This window comes from Eleutherodactylus coqui, chromosome 5 (assembly GCF_035609145.1).
Source record: "Eleutherodactylus coqui strain aEleCoq1 chromosome 5, aEleCoq1.hap1, whole genome shotgun sequence".
Taxonomy (NCBI): Eukaryota; Metazoa; Chordata; class Amphibia; order Anura; family Eleutherodactylidae; genus Eleutherodactylus; species Eleutherodactylus coqui.
The window spans coordinates 253,885,515-253,909,227 of record NC_089841.1 but is presented as its reverse complement, the minus strand read 5'-3'; the positions used below and the strand labels follow the sequence as shown (position 1 = coordinate 253,909,227).

Here is a 23,713-nt window from a genome sequence, read left to right as displayed (position 1 = left end):
TGATCACATGACAGTGACGTCATCACAAGTCCTTCACTTTATTACAAACCTCTAGAGCTGGACAGCAGCTGTGTGCTTACAGCACCTGTGATGTGATCAGTCACCTGTGTGGGATGAGTCTGGGGTCACATGACCAGGGGATGATCAATGTGTGCCGGCCCACTACTGTGCTGGTTGTGATCCCTGTTGTATGGGATGAAAAATGTATGTAGCAGAGCTGTGTGTGTGATGTACATGTACCAGAGCTGTGTGTGTGGTGTGACGTGCATGTAGCAGAGCTGTGTGACACATTGTGCCACCAGATATACTGGTGCTATAATTTCCTAATAATTACTAGTCAACTAATTATACACAATACCAAAAATGCCTTGTTCACCAACACAATACTAAAGCACAGATATTAATTTAAATATTATATTAGGAAATTACATTATGAAAAATTAAAGCAACCTTCCGGCTTCAGGACAAAATACTGGCCCAGGACCAGAGGGGTGGGGGTATATTACCTGCAGTTTTTACACATTAGACAACAGTCATCCAAAGCCGCTAATTTCGGTAAGACAGGAGATAAGTCACTGCCATAGCTGTCTGGCATGTTATAGCGCCTCTATTCATGCCCATAGCAAACACAGACCTTTCTGTTGTAAGTAACAGCCCAAGACACTCCAAATTTATTAAGATGCATTTAAGACGGTTACATGAGATGCCGGTCTCAATAAATCTGCCTCCACGTGTTGTACCTGTGACCATTATTATAGAGCAATGTCATTTTTGTGACCAGATGATACCGTAATGAACACCAAAAATGTTGTTATTAAACAGTCGCAGACCTCAAGGTATTAACCGTTTCAGGCTTCTGTCACACAACCGTCATTTTAACACGGAGTAGGTTTGTAAAAAAAATCTAGAAGAACCTATAGCTTCCTTTGGGGTCTTTCAGACAAACGATTTTTTGATGTGCCTAAAAAAATTGCGTGTCAAAAGATCAAAGTTTTGACACTGAGATTTCTCTCTGTCAAAATATAGGACTTATCCTTTCTTTTGACGGCACAACTCCGGCGGCTCCATAGTCTCCTAGCCAGCCGGCAAAAGGGGTGGGAAGAAGTTTAACATCCCCGGGGTTAAGGGAGTCCCTGTGGAGATGAAGAGTGTCTCCGCGAGGATTCCCTTTATCCCCGCAGTGTTAAACTCACTCCGCGTCTCTTTGCCGGCCACCAAAACAATGAACAGAATCCTTGCGGGGATTCCCTTTATTGTTTTGGCGGCCGAGGGATTTCGGGGCTGCGGCATCAGTGCACTGTAAGACGCTGCAGCAACTAGGTGAAATCGCTATTCTTTTTGTTATGCGTTTTAGCACTTTCGATAGCCACAATTTTTTTAACTCGTTTTATTATAACAGAACAGATCAGATTATCTTACTCAGTGACAACCTGAGAGTAACCTGGTTCAAGCCCACAAATCAGTTAAAACAATATAGACTGTGTAACATAGAGTATCTGAAAAGATAGTTTGCAGACTTCAGGATATCATCATCACACCTGTGAAGGGCTAAATTGCTGAAATGCGTTTTGCGTGTTGGTTGTGGTTGATGAGCCGCACCAAATTCCCCAGATTTTGTAGAATTTACCTGGGCACTTTCTATTTTTGTATACTATTCTTTCATATGGGAGAATAGAATTGACTATATTACGCCATTAGGGAATCCTTGGGGGTCTCCTATCCACCCAGCGCAATGCTACAGCCTTACGGGCCAGAAACAGAACCTCACTAAGAATAATGTGGATATGGATTTGCCACTGCTCTTCATTCAGTATACCTAGCAGACATACAGCGGGGTTTGGTGGGAGCGGCACCCCCAATAGCTGTCCCAGGAAGTCTGTAACCTCCATCCACAAGAAGTATATCAACAGGCAACTCCACATCAGACAGTTAAAATTAGCGTTGTGTGTCTGACAGCGATGACCTTGTGTGTTAGGGGTTCTATTCATCTTATACAGTCTTCTTGGTGTCAAATAACATTGATGTATAATGTGCAATTGAATCATCTTGTTGTTAGCTGCTGGCGAGACTACAGTGTAGGAGGACACTGCGGTACTCCACTCCTCTTCAAAGAGTAGACACGATTTTTTTATGTGGCCATCAGAGCGCTAAAGTGACGCTTGTGTGAAAGAGGCCTCAGAATGTATTCCTTAATGTATTATGAATTTATGCTGCTTACTTCTAAATCTACTGATTCTTTACTATTCAAGTTCTTATATCTAATTTTTGAGCCAACTAATATAACAGTCCTAAAACCACTGAATCTCATTGAGGGACACAATATAACATCCACAACATCAGCCTTCTTTAAATGGCAGTTTGCCATTATGAAAAACTTGTCATACTAAGTTGATAGCAATACCAATGTATTCTAGGTGGTGAATTGCTGGGATATCTTGTAACCTTACTGTCCAGCACAGGGGTGGGGGTCATTCACCGCAATTGCTTTGGTATTTACTAAACCAATGAAAAGGGAGTATCAATGATTCTCACATTTCCCATTCTTAACCACCTCTTCACAGAGGAATGGCTTTTCTTTGTTGGGTCCCCAGGTTATTGCCTTCAGACTGGTCACAGTATCGAGCCTTTATACTGAGTGACAAGATGTGGTATAATGTTGACTCCAATCTTGTATTTTAGCTTGCAGCCGATGAGCTCTGATCATGGCAATAGATATCAATATCAACATCATTCAAAATATTGTAAAACTAAAATAGCAACAATGTAACAAGACTTCATATTTTGGCAGAAAATATTAGTGATCCTGTTGCATTTCCCCTGTAAATGATTTCCCCCTCCTACATTTCAATGGCATTTTCTGTACCCAGTAATTTAGTTTGTCATATTACCTCGGTGACTCACAGTGACCTTTTTATCTAGCTCAGAGGTATGACAAGACAAACTCCGGGGACTCTGTGCGCAGCTATCATAATGCATCAGTTAGAGAGACATATTGTACCAGGACAGATCTGTAGTTGAAGCTGCTCGCTTACATTTTCAGGGTTTTGTTGCCACATCTCTTATGCCAGTGGTTGCCAACCAGAACCTCGGTGTGTGGATCTCCATCTGAGTCCTAGTTTATAACCATATGCACCGACCATTTACATTATTACAGACCAAAGAATGCCAATCTGGGTGGCATAACGTCAGCGACGTATTTTGAGCCCCAAGTGTTTGCATAATCACTGTTTTATTGTTTCTCCACATTTAATGTCTCACCTTCATTTTTTAATATAATGTGGCTCCCAATCATCACAGAAAGTTCAATGTGGCTCCAAAGGTACAAAAGATTGGAGATCTCTGTTTTTATACTAAAAATGTCCTTTTTTACGTTGTTTTCATTTTTCTGTGTTCAAAAATAACTGAAGTAGCAGGCTGTCCACCTGGAAAATGTCTCTGTAGACACAACATTCCTGTCTGTTCTGTTAGGGCTCTGGAATTGCTATACTGTGGGATTCTATTGCAGCCATAATATGCTGACAATCTAGTGTGTAATCTGTCATTGCTGATTATGTACATAACCACATATGTAAATGTCAATATTATCATTAGAGGTGAGCGAGCACGCTTGGTAAGGGCAATTACTCGAGCGAGCCTCGCTCATCTCGAGTAACTGCCTTCTCTTCCAAGCGTGCTCAAGGGGGGGTGGGGGTGAGTGGTGGGCGGGGGGAGAGAGATCACTCTCACTCCCCCTCCCCCGCTCACCCCCGCTGCCCCCTTTTCAGAGGAGAAGGCAGTTACTCAAGATGAGCAAGGCTCGCTCGAGTAACTGCCCTTACCAAGCGTGCTCGCTCATCTCTAATGATCATCATTTGCCCAATAAATGGTAGATTAAATACATTCAAGCAAGTGTATGAAAACAAATAAATCTCCGAGTAGATGGGCAAAAGAAAACCTCTATACTTGATATAATCTAGTAAGTCTACATGTAGCAGTTCTGCCATGATTTACTGGAAATTGCAAAAAATGCAGTAAGTTCAAGATATACCGTATTTTTCCGTGTATAAAACGGATTTTTTGACAAGTATTTTGCTCAAAAGTCGCACCGCGTCTTATACACGGGATGTAAGTTTTCGTGGGAGACTATCTGATGAAAACTTACATGAATGTCAGCTGCAAGGTACCGCTCATGGACATGCAGGAGCCCTTAGGGCTCCGTCACACTACTGGAGCGGGGAAGCAGAGCAGTGTGGAGAAGCAGGGCAGTGGTGCGGGTAGGTGAGTATGCCTGCACCCTCTACACATAAACATTACACACACAGCACATATACAATACATACATACAACACAGTCTACTCCCCAGCCATCTCCTCTCAGCGCTGCCCGGCCGGTCTCCTGCGCTTGGTCCCTATAGGAATCTCTAACAGCAACCTCTCGCGAGACAGTGGGGTGCTGTGAAGAGCTGCAGAGACCTGTCGGGCAGCACGGAGGGGACGGTCCGGTGAGTATAACAGGGACCTATAGTGGGATTTAAACATAGAACAATGCTATGTAATGTTTTATGTTTAAAATCTTTTTTTCTTAATTTTGGATGAGAAAGTAGGGGGGCGTCCCATACACGGAAAGATACGGTAACCTCACTATTAATTCTGAATCTTTAAATAAACTAAATTGTAATAACATGAAACTTATATATTCAGTACATCGGAAAGATGACTTTACCAGGTCAAGATAGTTCGCAGCTCTACTGTTTGTTTAGTCAAAATGCATCTTTTGCCACAAATAAAAATGGGCTTGATCCCTAAGGGCTTTGATAGACAAACGTGATACGCTGTGATTATGCACGCAGGAAATTCCCGTACGCATAACGTGTAAAATGGAAACCATTGATTTCAATGGGTTTATTCTCACATCTTTTTGTGCACCCTATCTTTCTGCATTTTGTACACCAAAGACCTTCATAGAGGTCTGTGGGAGGCGCACAAACATGCACCTTCACCCTCGCGGGTATGCCCTAAACACAGAGCATACATGTGATCACCACAACCTTGTTAGGCAAGTTAGCCTTTTAAATTTGCGCAGAGGGTGATTTCCCCGCCAGTGCGAACGAGCGGTGGCTACGCAAATACGCTCTGTATTTGCATATGCACGGGCGCTAAATACACTCATCTACTACACAAACAACCAGTGCAGGAGTGAGCGTATTACGTTACGCGTAGAGATGAGCGAGCGTACTCGCTAAGGGCAAATACTCGAGCGAGTATTGCCTTTTGCGAGTACCTGCCCTCTCGTCTCAAAAGATTCGGGTGCCGTCGGGGGGCAGGGAGAGCGGGGAGGAATGGGGGAGGGGAGATCTCTCTCAGTTTTCATGCCTGTATATAATGAACGATGAATGAAGAGTGAATAATTCTCGATCGTTGTTTAGTCATTGGCTCATGTTTAGACCAAACGATTATCGTTCACTTTCACTCATTTGAACAATTTTTTTGAACTCTAATCGTTCAGTTTAAAAGTATCCGAACTCTGAATACCCACAATATGGAGATCTCGTGGTTTCTTACTTGACTCTTTCTTGTTCTCAAGCAAATAATTTTTCTCTCTGCAGGTAAGATAGAAGCTCAGTGTTCCTGATTCTTTAGGGATTTGCAGTAACCACATATGTATTGTACATGCCTTTATATTGATGTTTCGACAATTAGGCTGGGTTCACACAGGGCGGATTTGCCGTTGAATTTCCTTGCGGAATTTCGCTGCGACTAATCTGCCTACGTCCGCTAATCCGATTAGCCAGCCATTTGGCAAAAATTTCATCCACACGGGGTGGACAATCCGGCACAGCAAAGCCGCATTAGCTGACGCTGCGACGCAGATTACCAGGATGGAGCATGTCAATTTTTTTTTTTTGCGTTGCGGCCTCACTCTTCTCTGTGGGATAGCCGGCCGCAACGGAAAAGCATGCAGTGAAGTCACTCCAAAACCCGCAGCTAAGTGCCGCGGGTTTTGAAGCTGCGCTTACGCCATGGAAATCTTGCGGTTTTTCGCTGTGACACAACCATGAGATTTCTATGGAAAATCCGCCCCATGTGACACAGCCTTTGATTAGAATAGAGCTGTACTTGAGTGTGTGCGGTCGGAGATTGTTGTTCTACCATGCTACTCCACAATGTCAAGACTGTGCAAGCATAACCATTTTTAGGTTTCGTTGCTCTTTGCCCAACCACTCATTGGCAATCACTTGTGCTACTTTATAGTTAGTTATTTTGGGTCTGTTTACAAAGGAAAATTGTTTTATTGTCTTATATTGTCTATAAATTCTTCTCAGCTTTACACAATGGAAAAACCTCCTCTGTCAATATCTGTTGGGTCATTTATACTCCACCCAGTTACCAAATGGTCTTGGGAGCATTTTGATTCCTGTTATCGAAATCATAGCTGTCTCTGGTGAGGAATATTATGAAAAGCACAAATTGTAAAATACAGTGTTACTTGAATGCAAGTCGAAAATTCTTCTGTATTAACTCCTTCCTGTCAAGGGCAGAATGCATGACTATCTCGTCCTATTTTACCATACCTGCCTAATTTGTTACTCAACACCTGAGGCTACAGATTATAGCATTTACTAGACATTAGTAAATAAAACATGGCTACCACCTAACAATAGACCATCATGCTGTGATCAAGAAGTTTGTGACCCCTCCTGCTGAAAATAAGGCAAGGTCTAGAGCACAGAAAATACTTTCACAAACAGACAGGATGGCTGCCAGTGTCTCCTTCATCCCATTTTTAAAGAGGCCAATGTTACCCTAAATCATATCCCATATTTCTGACATTAGTGTGTCATAACTTTCCTAGTGCCAGTTTCTTACTAAATGTGACACATGCTCAAATTAAAGTACTCTTGTCTTGAAAGAAAGACACTTTAAAGAGCTGGTTTGCTTTTGTAAGACTGACCTAACAGTTGTTTCGGCATATTATTCCTCAGAGTTAAAATTAATTCACTTGCCTTGTGGACATTACCCACCATGGTTAAAAGTGTTCACTTAAATGACTCATGGAAAATGGTCAAAAGTAGAACAGTCTGCTAGAACCAGCTTGTGGAGGGGACATGAAGTGAACTAATATATGCAAACATCATAGAAGACCTTGTTTGTGATTTGCAACAGAATGCTGGAGAAAAATGCTGCACTTATGTTACTAATGACAGTTGGACAATTATTATCACTGCTTTGCATTCCTCTATATAAACCATGCAAATAATAAAACTCTTCAGAAGAGCTTGGAAACATCACTTGAGTGTTTCTCACTGTGTTCTTCTCCGATGCATTGAATAATAATTAGGCATTCCTGATTAATACCCGCTGAGTATCACCTAAATTGAACGTATACTCTAACTTTTACTGCTTGAACTTATTAAAAGAGTCATAATAGTGGGTTGACCTATTTTGGAACTATCAGTGATCAGCTGAAATGGGATAAAATGGCATTACATCATTGAAACCAATGTAGCTACACCTAGCTCCGAGGTGAAGAATAAGGGACTCAACTACTTGAAAATGGGTATTCTAAACCAGAACATGTATTGTTTGAGACTAATATCTGTGACTGACAAAAACTGTCATAATATGTATGAGAGGAATATTTGGAAGAAGCATTGTGAGCTGACAACTGCTCTGAGCAATGCTGCTTGGCTAAGGTCAACTGACTGGCAGAAAGTAGCTTACAATGATCTTCCCAAATGTCCTTTTCAGCTTATTGCCATGAAATGTATACAAACCGCTGTCTCCCCTCAACACTTGTAATAGAGGTTTATATTAGGAGCACTCAGCGCCTACTAGTTTTACACTTCATACACTGTGGGGCAGCATGATGGCTCACTGGTTAGCGCTGTTGTCTTGCAGCATGAGTCTAAGGTTCCAATCCCACGAAGGACAAGATTGGCATGGAGTTTATATGTTCTCATGTTCGAGTGGGCTTTCGCCAGGCACTCCGGTTTACCACCACACTCCAAAATCTCACCAATAGGGAACTTAGACTGTGAGCCCTGATGGGGACATCAAGGGATGTATCGTGCTGTACAATACGTATGCACTACTTAAATGTGTAAAATAAATAAACTTATTAATGCCATTATTTTTTTCCTCCCATTAGAAGTACTTTAAATTTAGAACAGAGTGAAATCTTTCATATATTTGCTTACAATGTTTTCCAATTCAGTTTAATAATATGATTATTTGCTGTTCATACACAGTGAGCAGCGGTTGTTCCTTTTCCATAGGCTGCATGTCTAATTCTAAATAAACTCAGATGCAAAGCCGCAGGGGTTCAATCAAATAACATGGCTCTAGACTGGCACAGAACATCTATTTTTTACCTCTTTATTGAAAAATTATATTATGTAATTGGACAGCAGCAGGGATGGAAATTATCCCTATATGTATGAACAAAGCTGTGATAGTTCTGTGGGTACAATGCAGCTTATGTGGTATAGTTATTTATTAGAAGGTTACTTCTTACTTATAACCATCTCAAGATCTTCTTTCCTAGGACTATGAACCAACAATCTTCTACCCCAAGAAATCAATAGACACTGTCTATAAGGACTTAACAATTCAGTGTGAGAAGATGGACATTCCCTTCCTGTCTTACCTTCCAACAGAAGTAAGATGTTAGATGAATTAATAAGAACAAAATGCTGTGATCCCTCTATATAGAGCTCTGGTGAGATCAGATCTGGGATGCTGTATTCAGTTCTGGAGGCTTCATCTACAGAAAGGCATCAAGGGAAATTTATTGAGTCCCACATTTCCAACACCGGGCTTAGTATAATTTCCCCAGTGCACAGTTGACCTAATACATGAAAAATTGCACGCTTCTTCATGCATTAGGCACATCCCAAAACCACTGTGCTCCTTCTCACAAATGTACGCCGGGTCCGACCGGGTGTACATTTCAGGCATAATATGCACGAGTTTCTGACCTTAAATTATAAATAAAACTGTCAGTCTGGGTCGGCCATGCCTTCTATCAATAAGCCCCGCCCACTTTTAAAAAAGTTATGAGGCCAGATCAAAGAGCTAAAATGTCGCCAACTTTTTGCACAAGTGGGACCTGTGCAAAAATGTGTAACTTTTTTCATGCCAGAATTCTGGCGTAAAAGCTTTTGTAAATGTTCCCCATTGATCAAACAGAACAAAACCAAAGATAAACTACAAAAATGGTGGAAGATCTCCAGAACAAAAGTTATCAGGAAAGGCTTTAAGAACTTAATTTTATAGTCTGTAGTTAAGAAGGGGAGGGGGGGGGCATGGCTGAAACTATTAAAGGTATAAATAAGGTTCAGGAGAGAAGTGTATTAGGAAGCTAAAAAGTAGAACAAGGGGGCACAATTTGGGATTAGTTGGGGGGATAAGAAGCAATGTCAGGAATATTATTTACTGAAAGAGTAGTAGTTGCTTGGAATAAACGTCCAGTGGGTGTGGATAGAAAATCAACAATAAATGAATTCAAGCTGCCTGAGATAATATATATCTATCCTAAGGCCTCCTGTCCACGGGCGTTGCGAAGTCCTGCGGCGATTCTCAGCCGCGGGAGCCGCCGCCGAATCTCCATCGGTCAGCCTTATCTGATAGGCTGGCCGCGGAGAATCAGGGCGATTTGCAGCATGCTGTGAATTGCCCGCCGCGAGCGGAGAATAGCAATGAATACACGTCTGTGGACAGGGGGCCCAAGAGAGAAATAATATAAGGTCAGACCAGATGGACCATGTGGGATTTTTTCTGCACTCAACTTTCTATGTTTCTTACAGTATATTTCTGAAAGCATTTGGTAGCTCATTTCAAGCATTTTTAAATCAATGTGTTCAGCCAAAAGTAATTAAAACTTATCTCACTCATTATGTTGCAGTATAAGTTCTTTGCTTTAGGCATCTGGCATAGATTTTGATTTATGTCTTTTTTCCCTAAAGGGGTAACCTTAACATGGCAACCCTTCACTCCTTTATGTAATAAAGGTTTTTTTTCCCCTACCCCTAAGAGGTCATAATTAAAAGGGTTATCTTGATGAGACGAGCCTTTCACTCACTCATAACCAAAGTAAATGTTAAAATGATTGCTTCTGTCATTATTATGCAAATGTGATCTACTATATCAACGGAAGCTGGCCATACACACAGGATAATGGTTGGCCAAAGACATTCATCCTTCAGTTATTTCCCCCCAGCCTCTCTACACATACTACAGTTAGGGCCAGAAATATTTGGACAGTGACACAAGTTTTATTTTAGCTGTTTACAAAAACATGTTCAGAAATACAATTTTATATATAATATGGGCTGAAAGTGCACACTCCCAGCTGCAATATGAGAGTTTCCACATCCAAATCGGAGAAAAGGTTTAGGAATCATACCTCTGTAATGCATAGCCTCCTCTTTTTCAAGGGACCAAAAGTAATTGGACAATGGAATCTAAGGGCTGCAATTAACTCAGAAGGCGTCTCCCTCGTTAACCTGTAATCAATTAAGTAGTTAAAAGGTCTGGGGTTGATTCCAGGTGTGTGGGTTTGGATTTGGAAGCTGTTGCTGTGACCAGACAACATGCGGTCAAAGGAACTGTCAATTGAGGTGAAGCAGAACATCGTGAGGCTGAAAAAAAAGAAAAAATCCATCAGAGAGATAGCAGACATGCTTGGAGTAGCAAAATCAACAGTCGGGTACATTCTGAGAAAAAAGGAATTCACTGGTGAGCTTGGGAACTCAAAAAGGCCTGGGCGTCCACGGAAGACAAAGGTGGTGGATGATCGCCGCATACTTTCTTTGGTGAAGAAGAACCCGTTCACAACATCAACTGAAGTCCAGAACACTCTCAGGGAAGTAGGTGTATCTGTCTCTAAGTCAACAGTAAAGAGAAGACTCCATGAAAGTAAATACAAAGGGTTCACATGTAGATGCAAACCATTCATCAATTCCAAAAATAGACAGGCCAGAGTTAAATTTGCCGAACAACACCTCAAGAAGCCAGCCCAGTTCTGGAAAAGTATTCTATGGACAGATGAGACAAAGATCAACCTGTACCAGAATGATGGGAAGAAAAAAGTTTGGAGAAGAAAGGGAACGGCACATGATCCAAGGCACACCACATCCTCTGTAAAACATGGTGGAGGCAACGTGATGGCATGGGCATGCATGGCTTTCAATGGCACTGGGTCACTTGTGTTTATTGATGACATAACAGCAGACAAGAGTAGCCGGATGAATTCTGAAGTGTACCGGGATATACTTTCAGCCCAGATTCAGACAAATGCTGCAAAGTTGATCGGACGGCGCTTCACAGTACAGACCGACAATGACCCCAAGCATACAGCCAAAGCTACCCAGGAGTTCATGAGTGCAAAAAAGTGGAACATTCTGCAATGGCCAAGTCAATCACCAGATCTTAACCCAATTGAGCATGCATTTCACTTGCTCAAATCCAGACTTCAGACGGAAGGACCCACAAACAAGCAAGACCTGAAGGCTGCGGCTGTAAAGGCCTGGCAAAGCATTAAGAAGGAGGAAACCCAGCGTTTGGTGATGTCCATGGGTTCCAGACTTAAGGCAGTGATTGCTCCAAAGGATTCGCAACAAAATATTGAACCAAAAAATATTTTGTTTGGGTTATGTTTATTTGTCCAATTACTTTTGAGCTCCTTAAATGTGGAGTTTGTAAAGAAATGTGTACAATTCCTACATTTTCTAGCAAATATTTTTGCTCAACCCTTTAAATTAAACATTACAATCTGCACTTGAATTCTGTTGTAGAGGTTTCATTTCAAATCCAATGCGGTGGCATGCAGAGCCCAACTCGCGAAAATTGTGTTACTGTCCAAATATTTCTGGCCCTAACTGTATGTCCATTTAACTGACTGCATATATGATTATTTCCATTGGGAGCTAGTGGCTTATATCTATGCGGAACAAAGGATTGATCATGCTGAAACCCAACTTATCAGATTCTTCTCTCCCCCAATGGCTGCCCCAAACATATAACACTATTGGTCAAAAGCAGGGTTGTGTGTAATTGGAGAAGAAAATGACCCCATTAGCTGTATAGAGAGCCAAGCGTAGCTCAGTCACTTTTTGCGAATGACTACACTGTATTTTCCATAAATCACAATAGGAAATGTTGTTACAATTCTTCGCAATTTAATTTAGTTGCACCTAGAGATGAGCGAGCGTACTCGGAAAAGCACTACTCGCTCGAGTAATTTGCATTATCCGAGTATCGCTGTGCTCGGGTCTGAAGATTCGGGTGCCGCTGCAGCTGACAGGTGAGTCGCAGCGGGGAGCAGGGAAGAGCGGGCGGGAGAGAGGGAGAGAAAGATCTCCCCTCCGTTCCTCCCCGCTCTCCCCTGCAGTTCCCTGCTCCGTGCCGGCACCTGAATCTTCAGGGACGAGCACAGCGATACTCGGATAAAGCAAATTACTCGAGCGAGTAGTGCTTTTCCGAGTACGCTCGCTCATCTCTAGTTGCACCATTAACTACTATTAACACCCTAGTAAGTGGCCTGGGTGTCCAGAAGTGACCAGAGCTACGTTTTTCCCTAATCTGCTCAGGCCATAGCCAATTTAGCCGCCACAAGGCCTAATTTTCCATTCATCCATTCAGGGGGGTGAACGTGGCATAGACCTAGTAGACTAGGGTGGCACTTACTCTAAATATTTAGATATCTGTAGATCAAGATAGGTAAGATGATGGCGAACTAATAATGTACAGTCGGCTGAAATGTTGTCCTTCATATAATACTAGACCTAACATTAGACACAAGACCCTCCTTGTGTACTACTAGCACTCCAGTACTGAGAGCCTTTATGTTTTGTTCTATATTTCAGGTGCAGCTAATTAATGATGCATACAACTTGGTGGTGGATGCGGTACTGGGTGTGGAAGAAGACATTGGGGAACTGAAAGAACCATGGGCGACGATTTTGGCAACACTGAAGCAGATAAAGATACCAATCATTAGTTTGGACATTCCATCAGGTGAGAAGCAGTAATGTGATTTCAGCATACTTCAAGACCAGTTGAACTTTGTTGGTATCATAAATGATAAAAAGTGCAGCAGAGAAGAGATAAGGGCTCCATCAGTCCAGAACATTGACTAATCTCTCATTGAGACTATTGAGGTATAAGGTACTTTTACACAAGGCGATTGTTGTGGGTTTCAGGCAGCACTCAATGTCAGTGCGAGGATACACTGAAGTCGGAGCGGAAACCATTGCTCCGACCCCTGTATAGTGGATGGCACTTGTAATTGCAGGCGAAACTCCTACTGATTTCAATGAGACTTGTGCCTGCAATTACGAGTGCTGTAAATTATACAGGGGTCAGAGCAACAGCTTCCACTCCGACATGAGTGACCCAAGTAGCTGATCATACAGTTTCTGCAGTGCAGATAAACATAGATACCGGCCTTGGTCTATCAGTACAGAATGGCTGCAGTGTTCTTAGCTGGAAGGATAGAATTTGATTAAAACCATTTGTTCCACACAGGCAGCGTGATAACTGAAAGGTGAGAGGAGGTATAATCTTACTCTTGTCTCCAACCACAAGCTTTACTTAACACCCTGCAACTGCAAGTAATCCGGGCAATCTTAAAATCTGTTATCATTGGCGGGAAGGAGCTGTGTGTGTTCTGGGGAAAGTGACACCAAGTCTAAATGGAGATGGCGATCCGCACAGGCAGCGGTGAGATCAAGTGTACGGGCCAGGAGAGACGAACGCTGACACTACTGAGAGGCAACGTGTCAGATGGAACCAAATAGGAACAGGGTGCATTAATAAACAAGTGACAGTCAGAACTCAATGCAGGGAAAAACTTTAACCCCATGAAGGACGCAGCCTATTTTGGCCATAAGGATGCACCAATTTTGGGGGGATTTTTATCTGAACTCTTCAAAAGCCATACATTTTTTAAATTTTATATCTATTTCTCCATCGACCTGTCTGCACGAGGGCTTGTTGCTACCATTTTTGGCTACATGTACTGTATTGTAAAACTTTTTAAATAATTTTTCCCCTCGTCATCCTGACAGCATACACATGGAGGATGTCCACTGGACCCCTGTTGGGACAGGAAGCGGAAAAACATACAAAAGGCACCTCCCGCCACCGACTCACCAGTGTCTTCCTGTCCCTACAGGACAGTTCAAGCGGAAGCCTCCAGGTGTATGCTGGAGGCAGGAAAAAAGAAGAAAGAAAACTCCTATGCAGCCTGTCCGCCCGTGGGGGGACGACTCTCTGGTCGGGCTGGCAGAGCTTGCGCGGGTGAGACCCTACGTGGGGACCCTCACCAGCAGGATCCCAAAAACCAGCACCACGTTCCCTGCGGGGAACTCTTCCCCAGTGCGCTGCCCAGTGGGGTTGTCGCACTGGGAAGATACAGCCCGGTACCTGCAGGGCTTGGAAGCCGCCCTCCGGACATCAGGCGCCCGCTCCGGACATCAGGACCCGGGCTCCGTTACCCTGGCTTCCAGAGATCCTCCGTCGGGCAGAGCGGCTGAGCAGGTATGCCAGCGAGGGGGGTGGGGAGAGCGCGCGGCGCGGGCCGACTGACGCGCTCGATCCGACATCCCGGACATCAATGCGTCCTCCTCAGAGCCCCGACGTAGAGTGTATCCCCCGGGTCCGGCGCGGCGGCATGACGTCAGCACGGCCGCGTCACGGGGGGGCGGGGCCTCGAGAAAAAGGCGCCAAATTTGAAAATCTCAAAAAAAAAAAATAGGAGAAAAGCAGCATATTCCCCACATGTCTTCGGTCTGCACCTAAGTAAAGATGTCGGCCAGAGAAGACACGGAGAGCAGCCTGCTGGTGAGTAGACCTCCGGGGGTCTCACACCAGGGGTAAGGAAGGGATCAGGTGTTGGAAAACCCCCCTTTTTTGCTGTCTCCGTCTCTTAGGACAGAGAAGCACAAAAGGGCAGAGAGGCCAAGAAGCGCGTGCGCAAGTGCCCAGTCTGCCTGCGGCGACTGGACGAGGGACACACCAAACCCTTATGCGCAGACTGCACAGAGAAAGTGGTCCGTGAGGAAGGCCCCTCGGGCATATCGGACATCCGAGCTATGATCCGCGAGGAGATCGAGGCCTCTCTCTCGTCTCTTTCCGTTCCGCCCCCCGCGAAAAGGGTAAGGCGGTCACGGATAGAAGAATCAGACTCTGAGGAAGGGTTCTTAGAAGATTCCCCCTCAGAATCCATACCGCCCATGGAAGACACGAGGAAGTACTACTTCGCATCGGCGGATCTGGGGCAGCTACTAATAGCGGTCCGTCACACCATGCAGGTGGAGGAACAGACGCCGCAGCAGCCATCCTTCCAGGATACCCTGTTCCGGGGACTCATACCGCAGCCCAAACCATCATTCCCGGTCAATGATATCCTAAAACAGCTTATCTTGACCGAGTGGAAACAGGCAGAACATAAGTTTTTCCTGTCTAAGGAGTTTAAAGATGGTATGGTCTTCACCCCGGAAGACATTGAGTTCCTGGACACCGTCCCGAAAGTGGATTTGGCGGTCGCCAGGGTCTCAAAGAAGGCTGCCCTCCCCTTTGAGGACATCTCCCAATTGCGGGACCCACTGGATTCACGAGTGGATTCGGCAATGAAGAGGGCCTGGGAGTCGGCGGCCCTCACCATGAAAACCAACATTACGGCCACGTCGGTAGCGAGATCCATGACGGTCTGGTTAGACCAACTCCAGGCACTGGTCTCGCAAAGGGGTTCGAGGGAAGATATCTCCAACTGCCTTCCCCTCCTCCAACAGGCCACCGGCTTCCTGGCGGACGCCTCGATGGAGTCAGTAAGGTTCGGGGCCCGATCGGCGGCACTTTCGAACACAGCCAGGAGGGCCGTCTGGGTAAAAGCCTGGACAGGGGACAATGCCTCAAAGAACAGGCTTTGCTCCTTGCCCTTCCAAGGACACCGCATCTTTGGACCTTCCCTGGATACACTCCTGGAGAAGGCTTCAGACAAAAGTCAGGGACTACCAGCAGAGAGACCCGTCAAGCGGCCTTCCTCCTCCTACCCTCCTCCCTTTGTTCCCACGAGAACATACAGGGGGAAGGGGAAAACCGGACGCTGGTCTTACCCCAAAGGCGGAAAGGGTGAGAATCCGCCCATCGGGATCCGGCAGGTGGGGGGCAGACTTAGGGGGTTCGCCAATAAATGGAGCGAAATAACCTCCAATCCCTGGGCCCTACGCCTGGTCTCAGAGGGCTATAGAATAGAGTTTTCCGCCCCCCCTCCCCGGAGGTTCGTGGTTACCCCCTGCCAGTCACCCGCGTCGGCCCGGGCCCTCCAGTCGGGGGTACGGGACCTACTATCCCTGGGGGCCATTATCCCGGTTCCCGCAGAAGAACGGTTCAAAGGGTGCTACTCCCCCTTGTTTCTTATTAAGAAGCCTAACGGGGCCTACAGAATTATAATCAACCTGAAATACCTGAATAAATCTATAACATACCGAAGATTTAAAATGGAATCAGTAAGATCAGCGATCCCCCTAATCGCACCAGATAGCGTCATGGCCACGGTGGACTTAAAAGACGCCTATTATCATATTCCCATACACTCAGACTCCCAACAGTTTCTTCGATTCGCCCTGGTGATAGAAGGGTTAGTCTCGCATTACCAATTCACATGCCTGCCGTTCGGGATTTCCTCCGCACCTCGGGTATTCTCCAAACTAGTATTGGAGATGGTAGCAGCACTAAGGACGGACAAAGTACTAATTGTCCCATACCTCGACGATTTCCTGCTTATAGCAGGATCATCTTCGGAACTCCAGCACCGGGTCAACCTCACCCTCCACCTGTTCGAGTCGCTAGGTTGGGTCATTAACTTCGACAAATCCAGTCTTCAGCCCGAACAAAGGAAAAAGTTCCTGGGGGTTATCCTGGACTCACACCACCAGTGCTCTTCCCTCCCGCTAGAAAAGCAAAAAACGATCCAAGACGAAAGCCGGGCACTTTCGTTAGCCTCCCAAGTCTCCCTTACGAGAGGCATGAGGGTCCTCGGTCTCATGACAGCCTGTATTGGAGTAGTCCCGTGGGCCCAGTTACATGGTAGAACTCTCCAGGACTTTATCCTGAGCAACTGGGACAAATCACCAGCTTCCCTGGATCAGGAAGTCACCCTTACTCATAAAGTAAGGTCCTCCTTGGGGTGGTGGACGTCTATCTCCAACCTCGCCAGGTCCACAAGTTGGGACCCGGCATCCCCAGTATCCATCTTCACTGACGCGAGCGCAACTGGCTGGGGGGCCCACTTAGGCTGTCACTATGTCCAGGGGGCTGGAACCAGAAAGAAGCCACTCAATCCTCCAATTACAAGGAGCTTTGCGCGGTCTGGAGGGCCATCCGTGACCTCGAGACAGAGATCGGGGGTAGACCCATTAAGATATTTTCGGATAACATAACAACTGTGTCCCTCATTCGCCACCAGGGATCCACGCGGAACCCCCGACTACAAGACCTGGCGGCGAAAGTGCTCGGGTGGATAGAGCAGCGGATGCCGTCCGTTTCAGCGTTCCACGTAAGGGGCCCAGAGAATGCCATGGCAGACTACCTCAGCCGCAGGAGGATAGACCCTGGGGAGTGGGCGCTACATCCAGAGGCATTCCAATTGATTATGGAAAGATGGGGGACTCCAAAGGTGGACTTGTTTGCCTCTCGGGAGAACAACAAGTGTCCCCGGTTCTTTTCCAGGGGGGCAGACGGGGGCTCCCTGGGAATAGACGCACTATCCCAAGCGTGGGAATGGGACCTGACATACGCCTTCCCACCTATCCCCCTGATCCCTCGGGTTCTAAAGAAGATCCAGGGGTCCCCGGGCTCCGTTATCCTGGTGGCCCCGTTATGGCCCAAGAGACCTTGGTTCCCGCTCCTGGCCGCGCTATCATCACAGGAGCCCCTACATCTGCCGTGGAGAGACGACCTCCTACAACAGGGTCCCCTGATTTGCCCAAAAGCCCGACAGTTCAGACTAGCGGCCTGGAAGCTGTGTGGGTAAAATACCTGAACCAGGGCCTATCAGGGAGGGTGACCACCACCTTATGTGAGAGCCTCAAAGAGTCCACCAGGAACATATACACCAGGGTGTGGGATGCCTTCTCTAGGTGGTTGGGGCACAGTATTCACGACCTCCAACAACCAGACATTAATAAGATTCTAGAGTTCCTTCAGGATGGACTGAACATGGGCCTAAAACCTGGTACCCTTAAGGTCCAGGTGGCCGCCCTGGGAGCCTTCTTTGACTTCCCTTTAGGCGACCATAGGCTAGTCAAAAAATATCTTAAAGGAGCAGTCAGACTCCACCCCTTTATAAGAAGAACCATGCCCCCATGGGACCTGAATCTGGTTTTACAGGCCCTTTGCGCACACCCCTTCGAGCCCCTGGAAGAACTCTCAGTTAAGACCCTCTCATATAAGGTTGCCTTCCTAGTGGCCATTACATCCGCCAGGCGGATCGGGGAAATCCAAGCCCTCTCTATAAAAACCCCATATATGACCATCTTCCCGGACAAGATAGAGTTTAGGCCCGACCCCTTCTTTCAACCGAAAGTCCTCACAGACTTTCACAGAGAGCAAAGAATAGTACTTCCCTCCTTCTGCCAGGAACCCCGTAACACTACGGAACAGAGGTTCCATAGCCTAGACGTGAGACGAGCAGTTCTGAAGTACTTAGAGGTCTCATATACTTTTAGGAAATCTAATAACCTGTTTATTCAATTTCAGGGTCCACGCAGAGGAGGGGCCGCTACTAAGGACTCCCTAGCGCGGTGGGTCAGGAGGGCCATAGAAGAGGCATACAGATCCCAAGGGATCCCACTCCCGGGCGAAGTTAGAGCCCATTCTACTAGGGCGGTCGCCTGTTCCTGGGCGGAGAGAGCCCAGGCGACAACCGACCAGATCTGCAGAGCCGCCACATGGTCAAGCACCCATACTTTTGTAAAACACTATCGTCTGGACGTGGGGGCCAGCCGGGACACGGCCTTTGGGCGGAAAGTTCTGAAGGCAGTGGTCCCTCCCTAAAGCCCTTGGTTGTTGGTATTCCTCCATGTGTATGCTGTCAGGATGACGAGGGGAAGACAGGAATTAGGTTTACCTGTTAATTCCTTTTCTTGAAGTCATCCTGACAGCATAGGGGCTTTTCCCTCCCCTTCAGTTATTCTTCTCTACGTGAAGTAACGTATTGTACTATGGTTTCGGTATTAAAAATGAGTGATTAAGCAAAGCCGGGTCACTGTAGTTATTTGGTACAGACTGGTGAGCAGGTGGCGGGAGGTGCCTTTTGTATGTTTTTCCGCTTCCTGTCCCAACAGGGGTCCAGTGGACATCCTCCATGTGTATGCTGTCAGGATGACTTCAAGAAAAGGAATTAACAGGTAAACCTAATTCCTGTCTTTTAGTGGGCAGGAAGAAAAAATAGTTTTTTTTTTACAGTATCAATGACACAGGATAGATTAGATGATAATTCCTTTCTGCGGGTCGGTATGATTATGACAACACCAAAATTATATTTTTATTTTTTTTTTAACTTTTGCACAATAAAACCCCCTTTTTACCTTTTTATTGACTTTTTTTTTTGCATTGCTGCTTACAAAGTTTCATAACTTTTTTCTTTTTCCATGGACAGAGCTCTGTGAGTCTGTCGAGCTGTAGTTTTTATTGGTACCATATTGGAGTACAAACGTTTTTTCACTTTCATTGTGGTTTTTAGGAGACAATATGAACAAAATAAGCATATTGGCTCAGTTTTTTTCCCCTTCTTTTCTTACAGTTTTTACTGTGCAGGATAAATAGTTTGCTAAAGTTATTGTACAAGTAGTTACAGACATGATGATACCAAATATGTGGGTTGGTTTTTTTTAATACAAAGAGAGGAAAGTGCACAAAAAAGGTTTTTTTGTTACTATTTTGTAAGTGCTTTTCTCTCTGTTTTTCTCTTTTTTCCTACATTTTCTATGCCCCCGGAGGTGAGCGGACATGAACCTGCCATGCTATGATAATGACAGCCTATGGCAAGCACAGAGGGCAATGCATTGGCCCTCCGAGATTACATAGCGGAGGGCCGATGATGTCCTGTTGCGTTAAGTACCTGGATGTAAACTTATGTTCTGTGATGCTAAAGGCTTAAACATAGTAAAGAACTGTATCCATGATGGAGCCTTAAGAAAATTGTAGAATTTTATATAGATTGAAAGAAAGACAAATCTATCAAATTCAACCTTTTTCAGACCTGTTTGACCCATATGAGGCAAAATAACAATTCCTGTGCTGTTGCCAACCTTGTCACATGCAGTTGGATATCCTTTCATTACTAAATTAATGGAGTTTTCAGGAACTGTAAAAAAATTTTATGGGCAGGGAATTGTGTTAAATGCAAGAAAACAAAAACTGTTAAGTGGCGTCCCGGTCCAGCACAGTCTCCCTGGTCCTCACAGCAGTCCCTGAAACTACTTCCCTGGTCCCCGCTGCTGCAGTCCCTGAAACTACTTCCCTGGTCCCCGCTGCTGCAGTCCCTGAAACTACTTCCCTGGTCCCCGCTGCTGCAGTCCCTGAAACTACTTTCCTGGTCCCCACTGCTGCAGTCCCTGAAACTACTTTCCTGGTCCCCACTGCTGCAGTCCCTGAAACTACTTCCCTGATCCCCGCTGCTGCAGTCCCTGAAGCTACTTCCCTGTTCCCTGCTGCTGCAGTCCCTGAAGCTACTGATCCCTATCTTTAGTGGTCACTTGCCTTTCATGGCAGTATCATCAGTTAAGTCAGTGATTGGCCATAACAGCCATGTGTACAATGACTGACGCAGCAGCTTCCGGCACTGAAACAGCAGGGAGAGGGGCACTTATGCCAGCCTGAGAGGCCACTAAATGGATAAGCTGTGTTTTTTTTTTCTTTATTTTATCATTCTCTGCTCATAACATTTTTTTCTAGTCCCATTAGACGCCTTGAACTCCAACCTTCCATGCCACAGTTCCAAAGCTGCATGCCATCTTTATGTGCAAGCCATGCACATATATGACTAGCATACTGCAGACTAGAATAAATCGAGGCAAGTTTTACCATGGAAATCACTTGTAGGCACGGGCTCCTAAGCAGGCAACTCATGGGACTAGAATGGAGTAGAATTGTAGCGCCTGTTTCACCATGGTATATATGACCTGCATGGACCAGTTACCAATACATTTACTTACTAGATTTCCTATTGATATTTTTCCAAATAAAGGGGCGCACAAAGTTATCTGTGCAATCCCCCAGTTGCCTTATTGCACTGGCCCATGCTCCTAATTATTCACCTGTTGAGCGTAAACATTATAATGACTCTGTGCTGTACTTAAAGAGACTGCCAGCTAAGCTTATGGGCTCCTATTAGCTGACCTGCTGAGTCCGGATATGTCAGCGCTTTGAGCGGCACACTAAGTAGTCCTCTCATTCTAAGCTTAGAATTGATGGGCTGCTTGGTGCGCGACTCAATTCACTGCACCTGCCGGCTTCAGCACTGAAATCGGGGGAACGGTGGGGAAGGTAAGTATAACCTTTTATATCCCCAGACTCAGTTGCTCACCTACCTTGTGTCTATAAGCGTATCTTATAGGGCTTAAAGTAGCTGAAAGATTCCTTCTATGTACCCTGGCCAAGGCAGAATGCCTCCTTGACTCCAACACACCCTACTAGCTCCCCATCCCCTCCTACTTACACCACTGAGTCAGACTACCTTACTTATATCCATTCTAACCTTTCTATCCAGATTTTGTATTTGCAGTACATTTCTATGTTATCTTTGGTACAGAGCACAAGTAATCCAGATTTGGCCTTTAATTCTCTATCTTCGCTCCTGCTGATGTGCTGGAACACTTAGACCTTCCATCTTGGCTTTAGAGGAGAGTTTTCAGTAAGCGCAAAACTGAATGACTATAGCTCACCACTGTCATATACTTACATCACAACCGATGCTGCGGTGTAATTTCATTGAAGACAATAAAGGTGGTTTCCATCTTGAGGAGGTGATAGCCGTCTTATCCGTGCCGGCAGGAAACCTCTCCAGGCTGTCTTCAGTGAGTCACACCCAGAAGTTTCTTCCATTGGTTTCCTGTTTTGTAGGATGGGAATACAGCAATAAGATCACAGGGACGTCTTCCTGCTATAAACAATGTTCATTTCCTCCCCATCCTCTCAAATGACTATAGGGGTAAGCAGAGACCCTCCGGACTATTCCAGCATTTAATGTGTTTTCATAGTGTTTAACCCCTTCTACTGCAGGGATTATTAGTCAGTCATTGGACATTAATACGCCAAAAAGTGACTGTATATTATTGTGCATTCATTCGCTAAGCACACTATGGTCTTCCCCCTTTAGGGCTTATTCACAGGGGTGTACGTGCATACAGCTCTTAAAATATGTCCCATTTTCACGGCGTGTATGTGCATATTTGGTCCTCCCTGTGTTTGGTTTGCAAGCATATTCATTGTATCTTTATGTACGCAAAAAAAAGGACCAATTGATTTCTCCTGCCTTCTTGCCTAAATACGTCCCAGAATTTAGCTCCGCCGCGCCCTGGTCCCTCCCATTGCAAATAGTGAAAACCCGGCCAATATACGGTCGTCTGAATAAGCCCTCACTCTGTATTTTTAACTCCCATAGACTTGCAAAGGTGATTTCAGGCAGCAACATGGACGAAAATAGGACATTCGCATGAAAAACGTATAATAATGTTTATTTGTATAGCGCCAACTTATTCCGTACTTTTGAACAGCCCAATGCAAGGCAACAGGGTTTATGTTGCCTGTGTGAATGAGACCTTAAATTGTGTATGTTCCTCAGTATTCCCACTGGGGGGTGCTTGGTTGTTAATAAGAATACCATTTCAGCCAAATTGGGTTAGAGTGTGGGCAATAGCCCAAGTGGTGAAGTGGGGTATTGCAGATTTGTGAAGAGTAGCTGCTGTGATAGGAGCCACAGGAGAAATTCATAGCAGGCAGCAGTTGAGTGAAGCCCCGTGTGGCCGTAATGTACTGTAGGTGCTAGGTCCCCTCAGTAAATCTATATCCGAAGTGGAAGTATCAGAGAAGCAAAAGGAAAGCCACGTTGTTACCTAAACATGACTACTGTTGATGGGAAGGTCCTCTCCAGGCTGAGAAGATCAAGTTATTAATTGGACTGCAATGTAGCAAGTAATTCAGTTGCCAGTTACTTGTGTCTCGCGATCGTTATTTAGGGAACCCCTGTTAGCTATTCCATTACAGTGCCCCACCATGTGGCCATGCCTGGCCCATGCCATGTGGTACATGAATCCAAACTATATTTGTGTATTTTTCCAGATACACTTGAAGATTTATTAATATAATTACACCACTTGTGACAATTTGTGTCAAACAAAGCTGACATTTCCCAACCATAAGGTGTGCATATACCTTTAAAAGATGTCAGTTGAATACTTATTTGGTGGACAGCTCTACCTTCCCACCCCTCCATCCACATGCATGTGGTAAATGTGTTCTCAATAGGAATAAGCCATTGCCAAACACCGTCAGACTCCCTTGAGAACGAAGGATCAGACATGTTGAAATTCAATATGCCCGATCTTTCTTTCCCCTGACACCTGCTGTTGGGGGAAAGTCTAGAAACGCCTATGCACATAGATGGTCTGCTAAAATCAGTGGGGTCAGACAACATTTGTCTATGTATATGGTCAGCTTAACAGTTGTAC

General features: G+C 45.2%; 1 protein-coding gene across 1 annotated transcript in view; it reads left to right on the top strand.

The window, feature by feature from the left end:
• YJEFN3 (YjeF N-terminal domain containing 3) overlaps positions 1–23,713 on the top strand; it is a 116,697-nt gene that overhangs the window by 80,127 nt on the left and 12,857 nt on the right. Inside the window, exons 4-5 of the mRNA XM_066604515.1 lie at positions 8,524–8,637; positions 12,845–12,995. Coding sequence (XP_066460612.1) covers positions 8,524–8,637; positions 12,845–12,995 — 265 coding nt within the window. The remainder of the gene's footprint in view (positions 1–8,523; positions 8,638–12,844; positions 12,996–23,713) is intronic.